The sequence below is a fragment of the Triturus cristatus genome, chromosome 4_1, assembly GCF_964204655.1.
Source record: "Triturus cristatus chromosome 4_1, aTriCri1.1, whole genome shotgun sequence".
NCBI lineage: Eukaryota > Metazoa > Chordata > Amphibia > Caudata > Salamandridae > Triturus > Triturus cristatus.
Window position 1 is genome coordinate 1,146,995,644 of NC_140585.1, and position 18,421 is coordinate 1,147,014,064.

General features: G+C 43.5%; 1 protein-coding gene across 2 annotated transcripts in view; it reads left to right on the plus strand.

Moving 5' to 3' along the window:
* Window positions 1–18,421, plus strand: part of EVI5L (ecotropic viral integration site 5 like) — a 1,383,225-nt gene that overhangs the window by 910,553 nt on the left and 454,251 nt on the right. Inside the window, exons 12-13 of one of the 2 annotated variants that reach the window (XM_085654281.1) lie at window positions 11,894–11,947; window positions 15,476–15,508. In XM_085654281.1, coding sequence (XP_085510407.1) covers window positions 11,894–11,947; window positions 15,476–15,508 — 87 coding nt within the window. The remainder of the gene's footprint in view (window positions 1–11,893; window positions 11,948–15,475; window positions 15,509–18,421) is intronic. The other variant, XM_085654282.1, reaches the window with a different exon arrangement.

Consider the following 18,421-nt stretch of genomic DNA (forward strand, 5'->3'; position numbering starts at 1 on the left):
TCTAGAGAATGAACTCAAAGTATGCCAAGGGCTAAATTATAGCCTTTTTAAGCACTCAATACCATTTAAAGTACAACGTACTATAAATACATAACCTGAATAATTTCACAGGCATCCATACTTACTTCTCCTTTCTTCTTCTCTCCCCTGCTTTCTCCCCCTTTTTTTCTCGTCTTTTTCCTCTTTTCTCCTCTTTTATTCTTTTCTTTTTCTTTCTCTTCTTTTGTCTAATTTTTCCGGCGCAGAGGTCTGACCCAATGTATTCTGTAGTCATAGGCCATTTTTGGCATGAAGAAGGACTAAAGATTAGGGTGATACTGGCATCAGTGCAAGCTAAGGCACCCATGCTTAATTTTAAAAAACTTTAGAGCGCTTGACAGCACTAAACCTTATTTGAGAGGTCAGTCCATAACAGACTCAGTGGTCATGCAAGTGACCTAAATAAGATCTTGCACCGCAATAGCTCTATGTAACGCACCACCAGATCTTGAGGGGAAGGTAATAGATAGTTTAAGCACATTGGTGTCCATTTTGGCTGCTACGTCAATAAAGGCTGTGAAAACATTAGCAATTATCAGCTGCTGATGGTGTTGGACATCACACAATATGTCGACCTTATTACAGTTGATTAGAGAGAAGAGGCAAAGGCAATTCTGAGAGAAGGGGATAGAACCACTGCGGCTGTGAATTGGATACCCATCGATATCTTAAATACAGGCTTCAGTAGATGGTAGGGGTGACTTTTTTCAGAAATCAACAATAGCTAAGGTGCTCCTCCTGCCGGCTGGAGGTACAGAACCACATTCTGGACATACCCTTCGATGGAAAAGTTTTATTCATCAACTTGTGAATAAGGCTTATCAGTCCTTTAAAGCTGATACAGACACTGCCAGGTCATTGTTGCTGGTGTAATACAGCTGACAGATACTCTTTTATTGGGTGCACAGAAAAAGGACTCCCTTTTGTAGATACTTTCAACCCCAATATTTCCATCCCAGCAGCAACAGTAGCAATTTTACTAATGCCATCCATGTTAACCTCAGAGCATACCTTGAAGCTCCTCAAAATAGGAAGCAACAAAGTATAGGAGGCAACAAGGTAAAAATAATGGGGCGCCAGAGTAAGCAGTTAGACATAATGAGGCATGGACAGCATGCAGACCATGATTACCCCACACTGACGCTCTGCTCCAATTCACTAGGCATAGTGGGCAGCAGGATTGCACATGGTTTTTCATCATAGGTGGCTCTAACAACAGACAAATGGGTCATGGGCATGGTTCATTACAGTTACACATTGGAATTCATCCAACGATCTCCACAGTACCACCCCCCCAAAAGATGGTGCATCAACATCTTCAACTGTTACAGTATGAACTCCTTCCATTCTGAAAAAGGGAACCTGGATCCTGTGCCCAGACCACACATTTGAAAGGATTTTATTCCCCTTTTTGTCGTGGTCAGAAAGAAATTGGGAGAATGGCGATCTAGATCTCTGTCAACTGAACAAGATCCTTCGCAAACCACCCTTTCAGATTATCACTCCTCAGGAAATTCTGTTACTGCTTCAGGAACGAGAATTTCTGGTGTTTTTAGATCTCCAAGATGCATGCTTCTACATGCTGATCCACCGCAATCATCGTGAATTCTTCGGTTTGAGGTAGCCGGACAAATTTTTCAGCTCAGAGTTCTGCCCTTCAGGCTAATATCAACACCAAGGATTTTTACCAAGATCAGAGCTCCGATTCTGGCCTTTTTACAGCAACTTGGTCTTCAGGTATTTATATAAAGTAATGACTGGTTGATGATTTTTATTCAGCCTCTGAGAACTCCACCAACACTTGCCTTAGCCTGTTTCACAAACTATCTCTGAATGAGGACTTTTTCCCAAAAAGGAAAAAACCTCTATCACATCGACTCGCAGACAGATACCAAGACAATCCTGGACACTCAATTAGGGAAAGCAGATTCCTCAGAGGAGAGTATATAACGTCGACAGGAACTGGCAAAGCAAGTAGCAAAAAATAAGTCAATCATGGTATGCATATTCAGACCTTTGCTAGGCATAATGTCACCCTGCATAAAAAATATAACTACATGGCCAGGTACACATGTATTCACTTCAGGAAGAACTGGACTCCTGTGGCTTCATTACAGTCCTAAATCTCTCACTTTAATAGCATGGCTAACTTTTATTTACCGAATGCTGAATTCTGCCAGCCCAAGCTAAAGCAAATTCTACCAATAAGACTTAACTAGTTTTAAGGAGGAAGTTCTGCTCGTAGCATCAGTCCAAGGAGTTATAGCTAATGTTTTCAGAGCCTCAAAAAATCCTACTCTATTTGCTAAATCTGACCCAATCAGGCCTTTCTCAAGCTCTGCCCGGGTTCCTTTAGCAGCCATTAAGTGCTTCAGCTGAACATCGAACAAACCATCTCTGTTCTGTGTGAGAATCATTCAACATTTCTAAAAAGGGGTTTTCAGAACATTCCCTTTAGTTAGACCACCAGCACCGAAACGGCACCTCAACACACTGTTGACACAACTGATGGAGAGTCCATTTATGTCTTCATTTTTATCTTGACATGACCAAAAATGTCAGAATATCAAATCATCTTGTTGATTCCATTGGTCATCTGCTGTGAGGCCAGACTCTTTCTAAAAATACATTGTATTTTATTAATGACTACCTTCTGTGATATTAAAGTTGGTCATCCTCTCAGTGGTTCTCAAGAGGAACAGCTGCAAATGGTGCACTCTATTTTGGGATGCCATTAGCAGACATCTGCAGAGTGGGCGAGTGTCTACAGGGCCGGCTTTAGAGCTGTTGGCGCCCAGTGCGACAATGTTTGTTGGCGCCCCCCAATGACCACCTCCGCCAAGGATTTCCTTACCACCACCCTTTAACAGTGCCCAAGTCTCCATAACCAATCTCTCTCAGATGCATTTATAGCGCCACTCATACCAGTGTAGGGTGTCAGAGCACTTTGCCTCACACACACATTACACAGAGACAATCAATCAATGTGTAACTCAGCGTATATGAAATGTTACAAAAGCCAGAGGACTACAAGGTGTAGGAGTCACATGTCATCTGTACTGGTAGGCAGTATAATTTAATAGTGCTTGGTCTAGAGAAGCACAAACTCAGTATTTAAAAAGGAACACCATAGTTGAGGGTTCCCTTTAATAATAAGAATAGATTTCTGCCCAAATTCAGCCTTTTTGCAACATTAATCTTTGCTCAAATCTATACTTTGCAGCATGCTTGCAGTTCTTTGAAAAAAGTTAATAGTTCAGTACAGTAACAAAGTGCATAGAATGGAAATAGGTCAGTGGGTTACTGCTTTTAAAAGAGACATCATTTTGTTACTTGCAAATTATAAATTGAAATACTAGATTAGGATTTAAATTTATAAATTGCAAGTAACAAAAAGATCTCTCTTTTAAAAGCAGTAACCCACTGACCTATATACATTCTATGCACTGTGTAATCTGCTCGGTATTAGTTTTCTGCAACAGGCGCATTAACCCTCTGAGCTACTTTATAGTGAGTCAACCCCAATTAAACAAAACTCCGTCGCTCTTCAGAAAGAACATAAATCAAAGGATTTATCGTGACATTTTTTGTTGCCCCGAAATTGCTGGAGGGAACGCGGTAGCAGGTGCTTTAAAATCCATAATATTCTTGCAAATGCGGCGCCCCCCGGAAGCCAGCACCCGGTGCGGTGGCACCAGTCGCACCGCCCTAGAGCCGGCCCTGAGTGTCTATACCTTTACACAGCCCTACTACCTGGAGAAGGAAATGTCCAGAGATTTGGTGGTTCGTCAGACACTTTTATGGCAGCTGTTCAAATAGGGGTGCCTTCTTCTGTTATGTATGCTGTTTTAGTGGATATCGTTTACTACATGTATAAATTGCAATTACCAATATTGATGGTGAAGGACTGCTTTCTACTCTGATTCAAATGTGTGAATCTATGAAAGATTCAGTGCTAGAGAAGAAACAAATTACTTACCTGTAAGTTCTCAAGAATGTATATCTTTCATTGATTGACATTACCTAGTCCTAAGCTCACCTAAACTGTCTATTCTTTCACTTTTGTGCTATGAATTCTAAGGTATCTGGGCCTCCAAGGTGAGTTGGGTACAGGGTGCTTCTTTCAAGGCTGGGTACTTTTGTAGAGGCCAATAGGTTATCAAACGGTTAATTTTTCACACCGTTCATCCTTGTTTGAGGAACACTGCTATTTGAAGATTACCCAAGGACTATCAGCTCGACTAAGGGAAATGATTCAAGTATGTGAATCTATGAAAGAAACTAATAACTAGAGAACTGTAGTTAAAGGTCAGTAACTTGTTTCTTCCTTGGTTTAGCCCACAGTACAATCAAACAATTGGATTTTTTTATTTTTATTTTTCAAAAACCTTTATTGACCAAAATTGCGCAGCAAGGTTACAAGATTGCACCGATTCAGAACATCATGTACAGGCTTACAATATATTTCTGCGAGGGTTACCTCGAACACATCACATTTGAAATCAATTCAGAGAAGAAATATCATGGGATCACTAGGACAGACGAATGGACCTAGGTGGGGGAGAGAGGCTGATGGAGCAGATGGGAGTGAGAGCGGGAGGCAAGCAACTCAAAGACCTTCACCGGTTGCCGCCGCTGGTGGAGCGCCGGCAGGGAGCGCGGGAGAGGTCGTCGGCCGCTGAGAGTTCTGACTTCGGAGGCAAGATACGAGTGGACCCCATATGTCAATTGGGCGGGATATGGCGGGCAAGAGGTCCCAGAATTCGTACAGGAGAGTCTGACAGCGCGATGCATCCTCAAACCAAAGGGCGACCCGAGATGCAGGCCTGCGACCCCAGCACATGGAGAGCCTACGCCGCGCAAGGACAAGTAACATGACAATCAAGCGGCGGGAGGCATCTGGGCAAAATTTAACGAAGCCCAAGAGGCAAAGCAAAGGATCGGGCTGGACCGGCGACGAGGTGATCTCAGAAATGGCGGCGCAGACCTCGCACCAGTATGCGGAGACCTGGGGGCACAGCCAGGCGAGGTGGGAAAAGTCAGCCACAGGGACAGAGCAGCGCATGCATCTATCAGTGGGAATAAGACCTATCTTGTGCAACTGGGCAGGGGTCCGGTAGAGCCTAAGTAAATACTTAAAGTGGATGAGGCGCAAACGGTAATTTGGAGATAGACGTTTAATCTGATCAAACAATTAGATTTAATTTCATTACAAAACTGTGTTAAATAAAAACATTATTAAAATAATGTTATTGATAAGGTCAATTATCCAATATTGGGGTATCTTACATAGATTCACATGCCCGAATCATTCCCCGTCGCCGAGGCGGGTGTCCCACGGTAAATACAAAAGTAGTGCCAAAATAGTAGTAGTAGGCCCCAAAGAAAAGGCCTAAGGCCTAGATCCTAGCAGCCTATCTACATCATTATGCCAAAAGAACCAAAAAGTTGGTACCAACCAATCAGCCATCAGCACCCTCTAGAACACTCTCAGCAGAGCCAGTTCTCCTCAGATTTTCACCGCACGTCGTGTGGAAGGGAGTCTCCCTGAGTGCCACTCAGATTCTACTTTATTCATGATGTCTGACAAGAAAGCCTTGTTCAAGTCCTGCAGAATCTGCGCCAAGAAGAGAGCCCATGTTGATGACCAGCATATGGACTGCATCTACTGCCTCTATCCTAAACATGAGGCAAAAGATTGCAAATTTTGCTTCCCCCTCCCTATTAAGACTCTTAGGGATAGGGAGGCGAGAGTGCTGTTATGGCTTAAATCCTCTTCGGCTGAAGAGGATGATAGAGCCTCAACTTCCAGCAAGAGAGCTAGGTCTCATGACAGCTCTTCAAGTGAAGGGAAAAAAACGCCATAAATCTTCTCACTCTACTTCTGGCCCTTCTCAGAGGACTCCTCTCATTTCCTCTGGATCCGCGCACTCTCCTCAGGATTCTGCTCTCAAGGACTCTAAAAAGCTGTCTTCAAAAACTGTGAGTAAAAGCCTTTCAAAATCTCTGGCTTTCCCTCCCTCGTCGACCATTTCTGTCACTTCTTCTGCTCCTTCGTCGACGGAGACTGTCTCGACGACGTCTATCACCTCTCCTATACTGTCGACGAGGATTACTATCCTGTCAAAGAAACCCGTCATCGAGGGATCATCGGCGAAGACCTCATCTACGAAGTCAACGTCAAAATCCATATCGACGACGTTGCCGTCGACGAAGCCTCCGTCGTCGACGAGAGAAGTGTCGACGAAGATGCAGCTGATTACTACCCCGTCGACGAACGTCTCGTCGACGTCGAGCCCATCGACGAGGGTCCCGTCGACGAAGATCCTGTCGACGTCGAGCCCGTCGACGAAGATCCTGTCGACGTCGAGTCCGTCGACGTAGATCCTGTCGACGATGATGACTAAGAGCCCGTCGACGACGAAGCCATCAACGGAGAGCCTGTCGACGACAATTCCATCGACTGGGGATTTGCCTGTTCCGTCTGCGGCACCTGCAATGACTCCTACTCATTCTACTCCTGTTTCATCTAGGAGTTTTCAGCTGAAAACATTTCAGAGACATGTATATAGCGATATTTCACCGCTTACTCCCTCATATCTCCTGGAAACATGTGCAGGATGATGACTACGAGGATGACGAGGACGAAGGACCATTTGGAATAGCTCATCATCCTGCTGAGCTACACATCAAATGTCAGGATGACGATGATGAAGAGGAGGAAAATTATCAGGAACAATATTATCAAGAGGACATTGTCGTCCCGCATCACAGAGTTTACCATAGACAACCTCGCCAGAGTGAGATGTCACATCTGCCTCCAACTCTGATACAAAACCTGCAAGCCATGCTCGCAGTTTACAGACAGCGTTTTCCCCCACAAGTCATTCCACAGGTTCCACCACCACCTGGGCCGGTTCCGGATCCTTTGCATTCACCTGATGCTCCTGTTCCAACGCCTCAGCTTCCAGACCATCCTCATGACCCGCGTCAGGGTCTGGACACGACCTCTGAAGAGGAATTTGAAGAGGGTGAACTTCCAGATCTGGCAGATCCTTGGGATTCTTATATTATCCCTATGCCTTCGCCACCGACTCCTTTATCATCTGATTCGCCTCCAGAGGATATAGGGGGATTTCATAATCTAATGCAGTGCGCTGCTGCTAGATTTCACTTGCCCGTTACGTTTGAGCAATCTGAATGCTTCCTACTTGATTTTAAGGAGGAATCCAGAAAGATCACAAGAGCTGTCCCCATAATTGATTACATCTGGAAAGAAGGGGTCAAAATCATGAAAAATCCTGCATCTGTGCCAGTGGTGCTTCCACGGATAGACAAGAAATACTGTGCTCCGGCCAATAGTCCATCCTGTCTCATTGGCCATCCTCGACCAGATTCGGTCATTTCCCAGGCTGCCCAACAAAGATCTAAGAACCCGGCAACACCCATTACTACACCACCGGACAAGGAGGGGCGTTGTCTTGATATGATCAGCAAAAAGTTTTCTGCACTGGCAGCTGCCTCCATCAGAGCAGCTAACTCCCTAGCAATAATAGGGTGTTATGACCGCTAAATGTGGTCAGAGATGGCTGGACTTATTGAGCTCATTCCGGAAGACAAGAGACAGGAAGCGCGAAAAATTCTATTAGAGGGAGAGTACACAGCATCCGAGACCATAGACTGCGCACTAGACATTGTGAATACAAATTTTTGCCAACTGGCTGGTGCAGCAGTACTCAGACGCCAGGGTTGGCTTAAGGCCACCACTTTCAGACCGGAAGCCCTGACAAAAATATTGGATATGGCCTATGATGGCGAATCGTTGTTCGACGAAGCTCTCCAAGCAATAAAAACTGATACTGATACGGCAAGATCCTTGGGTTCATTTCAGTACAAACGCGGAACCTTCAGAGGTGCAAGAGGGAGTGGGTTTTCCTCTAGAGGAGGATACCAAAACCAGCAGAATAGACAATACCAGCCCCAATATAGACAATCTTATCAATCATCATACAGGCAATCCAACACGTCTGGTTTCTCTCGTCAAGGCGGAAGAAAAAGATCGCAAAATCAAGGACGGGATGCCAACAGAAAGCAGTGATTTCCGCAGGGCGCCTTCCACTCCTATTCCCCTCCCTGTGGACCCGACAATTTCAGCATTTGTGGACAAGTGTCAAGAAATTACATCGGACCAATGGGTTCTAGACCTGGTGAACAACGGTCATACCTTAGAATTTGTCACCAAGCCACCCACCACTCCGCCCAAGGGATCCCCTCCCCCTCTTCTTCACTTATTATTCAAAGAAACTTTAACAATGCTCCTCAAGAATGCAATCGAGAAGGTTCCATCACATCAGAAGTGGACGGGTTTCTATTCCCGATTTTTTTTTTCTTATCAAAAAGAAATCCGGGGAATGGCGTCCAATTCTAGACCATCGCAACCTGAACAGATTCCTCAAAAAGAAAAGATTTTGCATAGTCACACTTGCAGAAATTCTAGGTTTTTCTGGCTTCTCTGGATATGGAAGACGCTTACTTCCACATCTCAATACATCCAAAGCATCGCAAATACCTTCGCTTAACTGTGTCTGGCGCCCATTATCAGTTCAAAGTGCTCCCGTTTGGACTAAAATCGGCTCCAAGGATCTTTACAAAGTGCCTAGCTCCTGTAGTAACAGCATTAAGATCCCGGGGAATCCAAGTATTCTCGTATTTGGACGATTGGTTAATCAAGGGTTCTTCGGAAAGAGCAGTCAAGATTGCTGTGACAACGTCTCTTCATCTTTTCAACTCTCTGGGGCTAACTGTGAACAGGAGCAAATCTCAGTTACGCCAGACGCAGGTCCTTCCATTTGTAGGAGCTCTGCTGGATACCGTCCAGTGCAGGGCATTCTTATCTCACGAACGGCAGGTTCGTCTTCAAAAGCTGGCAATTCTGATTTCCAGAAGAAAGTCCGTTTCTGTCCGCATGTTTGCGTCACTCCTGGGGATGTGCTCTTCCGCAATAAATCGCGTGTCTTTGGCAAGACTACGAAGGAGACTTCTACAGAAAGAGCTACACCTTCAGTGGCAGCAGGCCGTGGGTTCCTTCGACGACATCCTCAGGGTCACACCACGCATGAAAAACGCTCTGCATTGGTGGTCACAAATGCCCAACTTAGCAGAAGGATTCACTTTCATACAGGATATTCCAGATTTTGTTCTCACTACGGATGCCTTCATGGAAGGATGGGGAGGTATCTTACAGATACAGGGAAAGTGGTCTCCTGAGTACAAGAAACAACATATCAACAGCCTGGAATTGCGAGCAATTTTCCTGTCCCTGCAAGCTTTCCTTCCAAGGATTGCAGGTTCATCTGTACTGGTTCGGACTGACAATACCACCAGCATGTTTTACGTGAACAAGCAAGGAAAGGACAAGATCAGCAACTTTGTCAAGAGAGGCTCAGGAGTTGTGAGAATGGGTCACACTCCACAACATAACCCTCAGAGCAGAACATGTCAGAGGTCTCCACAATACCCTAGCGGACACGCTCAGCAGGTCCCAATCGGACTGCCACGAATGGGAGCTAGAGCAGATCCAAGTGCTCAGGGTGTTCAGAGCTTGGGGCAAGCCGGCACTGGATTTGTTCGCAACAAAAGACAACAAAAAATGCCGATATTACGCCAGCAGATACCCTCAACAGGGATCAAGGGGGAATGCCCATGCGATGGTCAGGGATTTGTGCTTACGCTTTTCCCCCGATACCTCTAATCCCGAGAGTAATACGCAAGATGAAGTTGGAGGGCTGCCGTCTCATCCTGATTGCACCCAAGTGGCCATGCCAGTACTGGTTCCAAGAGCCTCTGTTATTATCCCAGGACCAGCCGATCTGTCTTCTTCCGACACCCACAATGCTGTCGAGGAACAAAGGTCAGGTGCTCCACCCGGACCCTCAGTCTCTACATTTACACGCATGGCTCCTGATTTCTTAGAATTCAAGGACCTTGACGTCCCTCAGGACTGTCGTGACATATTGACAAAATCACGGGCTCCGTCTAAAATGGAGGCGATTTTGCTGTTGGTGCGAAGCTAACAATGTTCACCCGGTGGAAGCTCCAACTGAACAGATCCTTCCTTATTTGTTACATCTGGCAAGGTCTCACTTTCTCATCAGTCAAAGTCCATTTAGCCGCACTTTCCAGATTCAGAAAGGGTGCTCAACTTCCTTCTCTAGGTTCGTCCTCTTTGATCAAACCATTCATGAAAGGACTTTTCCGAGCGTTTCCTCCGATAAGGCTTCCTCCACCGGAATGGGAACTCAACACTGTCTTAATGCAACTAATGAAACACCCATTTGAGACTATCCACAAGGCTGAACTCAAATTCCTCACCTGGAAGGTTGCCGTACTTCTGGCTCTAACGTCTGCTAGAAGAGTGAGTGAGATTCAGGCATTCACTATAAAGGAACCATTTCTACACTTCACTCAGGACTACGTGACCCTCCGAACGAATCCTACATTCATACCTAAAGTAAATTCTCTTGATATTAAAAGATGTTTAAAATTCTACCTTCAAAAAACAAAGAGCATTCGAAAATCTAACCAGTTGTTCGTGGCTTATGGCCAAACTACTCTGGGAACTGCAGTCACAAAAACCACAATTGCCAGATGGATAGCATCTACAATCCATTTCTGCCATGACAAAGCTCACAGGCCATTGCTAAGGAAAGCCAAGGCCCACTCCACAAGAACGGTAGCAGCGTCTACAGCATTGTTTGCTGGGGTGACTCTTGAAAATATCTGTCGTGCTGCGACATGGAAGAATGTCCACACGTTTGTAGGAGAGTAGGGTCTGCCTCCTATGTTCACCCCCACTTTTTGCTTTTGCTCCACTGGTTTTTCGACTTTAGTGTGGCTGTGGGCCTGATTAGCAGGCCCACAGCCACACTAAAGTGTGTTAATAATTTATTTGAAATACAACAATCAAAAATACATAATGATAAACGTTAGGGATTAGGTTAGAATTTGAGTTAGGGTAGCAAAGTGATGTAAACAAATAAGAGAAAGGAATAATTGAGCAGTAGAGAATAATAAATCATGTTGATAAGGAAATTCTTAATTAAAGGTGAAATCTAGCTTAATAAGGACATGGTTGATAATGAAAAACAAGTGATGTTACAGAAGAGATATTGGCTGGCGAGCGAATAGTATCTATCCTAAAAATGATACCTAGCTGGGAGCCTGAAGATTGTTAATTATTGTGTCGCAGAGGATAACTCATATCAGCATGTTCTTCCTCATCCTTTGGGTGGCCATCTCTCCTTTGCGCTTGCAGGACCAACCCACACAGGTTTATTTTTCTTGGCTTTCCAGCGTTTATTTGCCATGGTCAGCGCTAAAATCATTCAACACATTGCAGGACTTCCAGTAATTACTTCCAATATTTTTATTGCAAAGAAGGGCAGGTACTAGATCGTTTTTCAATTTGTGCACAGTAAGCCTTAAACCTGAAATTCCTTGAGTGTTGCCTGCAGTGTAGAAATAGAATTAACAATTAAAGTTCTAATCCTGTTCCATTGGTGTCTTCTCCTTCATACTTTATAATATTGCCCCCCAGTCCAGTTAGCAATAGGGTCCAACTAAAAGGCATTAGAAATTAGGTATTGTCGATAATGGGCAGTGTAGGTTCTATATTCAAGCAGAAGGGGTGCAGTTTAAGACTAATAGTCATAAAGGACATCATAGGAAATTTTATTTGACACATTTCTTTTCAGGTATTTATGGTTGGTGCATTTGGGGACCATGACTCTAGGTTGACTAGTGGTGTGTCAGACCCGATAACCCACAGCTGAATGACTCTTCATTCTTTTTCCAGCGGCTGCGGACAGAGAACCGATTGCTGAAACAGCGCATTGAGACCCTGGAGAAGGTGAGGAATGAGTGCGCAAAAGGCTGAACATATTTTGCCTCATCCAGCGCTAGAGGTTGAATCAGCTAAAGCATGCATGGACTGAACAAGAGCCGGAGTGTCCTTTTGAAGACCCAAATTCAAGTCATTGCATGAAATAACACTCAATGATGAAAGGCAAAAGAGAATGAGTGTTGGGTAGATGGTGGTGTTGAGTGTTCGACTGCACATTACAAAGTACACTCAAAGGTTTCAAATTCCATCTGCGATATCTCACGACTGAGCTCATATTGTTGCTGTTTCTTTTCGGTTGTATGACTGACAGGAATTAATTCTTCACTGTCTTTAAAAATCTGAAAATCCAAGCGCTGTCAAGGTTCATTGTTTTCAATTATCACAAAAACAGTTCCCAGGTGCAAAAGTGGTTTGGTAAGCCTAGAACATAACACCAATTTCTAACAGTTTGTCTAAAGAATGTTGTGATGTTCCTGTCTAAATTCACATTATTTTGGATTGTTATATAGGATTCGTCACCCATTCCATTATGAGTCATTACTGAAGCTTAAGTGCAATACTGCTATACAAAACATACGTACAAAAATAAAACATTTTATGAAAGAAAACCAAAAGATGTCGCCAGAAAAGTCAGGGAAATAATGATTGGGTCTTATAAATAACATAGATGCGACACTTACCGTCCCAAATGAAATGAACTTGCATTAAACTTATTTTATATTTAATAACATTTCATTAACTATGTCATATATGCTTTATTGGTTTAACAGTGATAACACGTGCATGGTTTAACAATGACATCATATGGTTTGGTCAGATTCAACCTAAGTGCCTGGTTCAAACAGGCTCATTTGCTGGTGCAAATACCACAAATGTCTATAAGTAAGTTGATCAATATCGTAGTAATTAGGTTGAGAACATTATTTCTCCAAACAGTACCTGACTTTTCCATAATTTCTCTGTTGCACCATTCATACCTACATTTTATATTCAAGCTAATTGTTGCATGTTCCCACAAATTGGAATCTACAACGAGAATGTAACTGGGTTGCAGTTATTTATATCCCAGTGATAACATACTTCCTTGATGTGAGACACAAAACACTCTGGAACAAAGTAGCCCATATACTACTTGCACAACACACTGTGGATGTGACACAACACTTCCATTGGAGATCTGATTGATCCATTTCACAGAGATCACAAGGTAAATGGTATACTTGGAGACGGGAAGATGCATGGTATCACAGACATAACAAACAGGAGGTGGAAAATACTTTGCTCCAGCATCAACACATACTTGGTGCTAGACTATCAGTCTCACTCACTCCACCTTATTGTGTAATATTCCTATAATTTTACACTCTTTGGATCAAGAGCATTAATATGTTCCAGCGGCAATGCATATTTTGTGTAAGGGATCTCCTATTCATTGGATCTGATTGGTCAGTGTTCAAATGGACTCGCAAACTTCGATGATATGCTTTGGTTCGATTGCTCTATATTTAAATATTTCCGTGATATCACTCTGAATAAGTGTTTTCCAACACGCTGTCTCACATTGATCCATGCCACAATGACATTAAAAAGCTGGAGTAAATAATTTGACGCATATCAGATTAGAATGATCCACGTCCCAGTTACAACACACTTAGGGCCAGATGTACGACGCATTTTACAGTTTGCGACCGGTAGAATACATTTTCAAATGTACCAACCATATTTTGCGAGTCCGTAACCTATTACTGGCTCGCAAAATAGGGTTTGCTAGTTGCTGTTAGGAAGGGGCATGGCAAGGGCGTCCTTCCTAGTAGCGAGTAGCACTGGTATGTAGGAATGTTTTGCAACCATGAATGCACTCGCAAAGCATTTCCAGTTTACCACCAATTTCACATTGTCATACACAAACAGAAAGGGGTCTCCAAGGGATCCCTTTCCTGTTGTGAATGGTACCACTGACATTGTTTCCGAGCAGGCAGTGGTCCCACGGACCACTGCCCTTCCTGAAAAAAAGAGAAGAAAACTTTTCATTTTTATTTTTGGAAAGCATCCTGTTTTCCTTTAAGGAAAATGGTCTGCATTTCAAAAAATAAAACTGCTTTATTTAAAAAGCAGTCACAGACATGGTGGTCTGCTGCCCCCCCAGCAGGTCGCCATCCCTGTGAGTGCCAGTCATTCCCAGTGGGTTGCAAATTGTGACCTGTCTCATGTGTATAAATGAGGCAGGTCCCTTGTGACCTAAGTGGGAATCTCAAACAGTGTCGCAAACACTGTTGTACATCATGTTTTGTAACTCTCAAATGGCGAGTCGCTAAAAATCGCAATTTGCGAGCCCCTATCCCTGATGAGTGTACATCTGGCCCTTAGGGAAGTGGATTGTCCATGTCCCTGTCAAGTAAGGCACTCTACCTTGCATTTGGCAGTATTAATAGTGATATGTGATGCACTTGTGAGATTTATACAGGTGTCCAGTAATGTTCTGATTTGTTTTTTTCAGAGCAATTTCTCTGCCACACAAGTTTGTTTGGCCCTTATGTTTCCCATTATTAGATCCTGCTGTTGCGCTCCCTTTTAAAGTGATGGTTACATTTGATATCAGATCAGTTATCTAAAGAGACTTTGTATGCTCTAAACATGGAATTAACTAGTCTGATCACTCTTGCTCCTCATTAATGTGCTTTGGTGCCATGAGTTTCAAACCATACCACCTACAAATCAATAACTATACATACACAAATACGTTTATTTGGTGATGTAAGCTTATTACAGCAAATTGTCTTTCAGAGGAAATGGGAATGATGCACATCTGAACATTCTTCAAAACAAATATCTTGTTAAGACTAGAAGCTAATGGTTCTCTGTCACGGGATCTTCGATAATATTCAAGATAGTTTGTCTGATAACGGTCATATTTACTGATTTGCATCCAAGCCAGGCTCATGGTGACTAAAGGTTGTCATCATTAAGTAATCTTATGTTGTCCTGTAGTTTACCTCTGTCTCACTCATAGTGGCTAAGTCACCACTAATCCTTGCATAGCAAGTGGCCATAAAAACAGATTTGAAGCACAGTGAGGTATTGCTGCTTCCTATATCGAGTCTGTTGGAAGCGATAGAAACATTGATCTCATGATTCTTGGAGGACAAAATGTCTTGAGAGATTGCAGGAACCAAACAAAACAATATTTGCAGAACTCTTGACTGCTTCCGCAGAAAATCAACAAATAATATAATATTGATGATAATGATAATAATAAGGTAACGTTTCCTAACTCCCTTTCACTCCATATGACAGTTCAGCAAGCTTAATGGCCAACCAAATGTGACAGAATTGGTGACCTCCCCTGAGCTTCTGTCTTTCTCTGGTGCTTTGGTTTCAGTGGTGTTTCTGCTTTCTGTAGTTGATGCTCTATCAGTCTGTGCTTCTAGCTTTACATTTTAGTGCTGTGGTGATTATCCTTTTTCTTGTTCTCTTTCTCTTTCTCTCTTTCTTCCCCTTCTCCTTACCTGTCTGGATCTCCTGTGTGTCCTGTAGGAGAGTGCTGCTCTGGCAGATAGATTGATTCAGGTACTGTATTAATGTTTTAACTTTCTTTCCCACGAGGCAGCCTCTTGCACAGGATTATGTTGCCATTTATTTGCATGACTAAATAGGTTTAATCATAAAATGTTATTCTTTTTCTTTTGTTGTTTTTGTACATTTTCAACTCAAAAGTTGTTGATGGGTTTTTATTGCCATTGAAGATGCAAAAGGGGATGGAAAGAATCAAAACATGTATATTTGGATGGAATTGGACTGTTTTTTCCCTGTTAAATCACCTTATAAAATAGAAAAAAACCTGTGCGACACATAGAACTAATACTTAACTATGAATGGGGTTACGCATTGCAGAATGTTTCAAGGGAAAGCACATGGATTTCCGTGGGCCTGTAGCCATTCAAACGCTGAGAATGATGTATTTCAGTCCGACGGTTATACTTCACAACTCACTAAATGTTCCAAACAGTGACGCTACCTTTAGAAGAGCTGTATATTTTTTCTCTTCTTATGTAGGTGGTAATGTATTATTTCCACAGCAGGCAATACTTCAAGCAATTTGCCCCCTGGGAGATATCTGGCGGAGAGTGAGGAAGCCAAATAACGATAAAGGTCCCTTAGCAAATGTGCGACTTCAGGGAGTCGTCTCCCTCCTCATCTCCCAGGCGGTTGTTAGCTTTAAGTATCAGGGACCACAAGTAATCTCCGGAAACAAGCCAGTGTTATGGATGCTTGATTTTAGTGACCTAGATGAATGTGTGTTCTTTCCAAAAACAAAGTCATATGTAGATGCACAAATATTTTTTAAAATCCTGCAGAAGAGTAAAGAGTAGGCATTGCGCAATGTCCTGAAGAAAGCAACTGACCTACTTTGGCTTCCAAGTCTGGCTAAAACGTGTAACGATTTTGGGTGAACTGTTGTTATCCAGCATTGGGGTATCTTTCATAGATTCACATGCCTGAATCCTTCCCCGTCGTCATAGTGGGAGTCCTGCGGTACAAATAACATAGCAGTAAATAGTAAAAAACCATAGGCCTAATGAATGCAAACATGCATTGCATAGCCTATTAGTCTCCTTTTGTAAAAGAGACCAAACTAAAAAACACAACCAATCAGCTACCAGTACACTGTAGAACCTTCCCAAGAGAGGCTGAGTCCCTCAGATTTTAACCGCACTTCGTTGTGTATGGGAGTCTCCCTGAGCTTGGCTCAGTTCTACAGCTTCAGATAAGTGTATATCTTATACTTTATAAGGATTATGTCGGATTCTAAAGGTTTATTCAGGCCTTGCCAGTCCTGTCGGAAGAAAACTTTTCACGTTGATGATGCCCACAAAGACTGTATTTATTGCCTTTAACCAAAGCTTGAAGCAAGGCACTGTAAGATATGCCGCACTTTCCCATCTAAAACTCTAAAGGATAGAGAGGGGCGGCTTTTAATATGGCTAAAAAAGAAGAATGAAGCTACTTCAGATGCGGAAAGTGATACTTCCTCCAGGTCTCATAAGAGGCAGAGGTCGCCAGTGGGTCAGCCTGAGGAGAAAAGGAAACAACCTAAAACCTCTCTCATGGCAAAAGAATCCCTTAATCAGGAGAAGAAATATAAAGTCTCCTCAGGGATTTCATCCCCTCAGCCAGCTGGAACTTCTATGAAATCTGGAAAGAAAACCACCTTAACCTTGCCTGTTACCTCTTCAACTGTCACAACGACGACAATGATGTCTTCTAAGCCTTCAGCAACGATCACCTCGTCGATGGCAAGTCTCAAGGGATCTATTACATTGATATTACCTTTATCGTCGACAACACCTCCGTCGTCGAGAGCTTCAAAATCAAGGGCTTCGACGTCGACTGCGCCATCGACGAGCCATTCGTCGTCGAGAAAACCATCGCCGACGACGGGATCATAACCGTCGACGACGATACCATCGTCGACGATGACGCCAGCGTTGACAGCGGCAGTACCTCCGTCGACGATGAATCCGTCGACGACTAGAATTTCACCAGCAGTGATTTCTACTGATTTTTCGATACCGATATTGCAGAGGGCGTGCATGGACTTTAAAATCCCAAAGATTTCACCTTTGCCGCCCAGTAATTTTCTGGATGTGGAAGATACAGATGATGAGGAGGGTCAATTTGGAGCAGCTTATAGCCCCTCACAATTAAATGTTAAATGTCAGGAGGACGACGACTATCCCGAAGAGGAACACTATTACCAACAGTATGAAGCCCCTCCTCCTCATTACCGGCAATATAGATACTTTGAGCAGCCTTTGCAACCACCTGCCCAATTTCCACAAGCATTACTATTAGACCTCCAAAGTATGCTGCAGGATTATAGAAAAAGATTTCCTCCTCAAGAACAGGATGTTATAGTGCCTCCACCACCACAGCCAGCAGTTTTACCACCACTGCCGCCTCCTGGTATATCAAATCCTACTATCCCGATGCCTCCACAAGAGGATCCTGCCACCTCTGACGAAGAGCCGGAAGAGGGTGAGATTCCTGATCCTACGACACCCGCAGATGACTGGGATGATTACGTGATACCAACACCATCACTGCCACCTCCCCCCCCTTCGGATTCACCTCCTGAAGACATAGGAGGTTTCCACAATATTATGGAGAGGGATGCTAGTAGGTTCCACTTGCCAACTGTTGTACATCAAGAAGACTGCTTTTTGTATGACTTTAAAGAGCAATCCAGGAAAAGTGTGAGTTCCATACCTATCATTGATCACATTTGGCAGGCGGGGGTGAAAGTGATGAAGACACCAGCCTCTGTAGTTCCTGGGCTACAGAGACTTGACAAAAAGTATCGAGCCCCTGAGGATTCTCGTGCCTGTCAAACTGGTCATCCCAAGGCTGACTCAGTAATTTCTCAGGCGGCTCAAAGGCGCTCCAAAAATCCGTCTGCTCCCGTTACCTCTCCTCCGGATA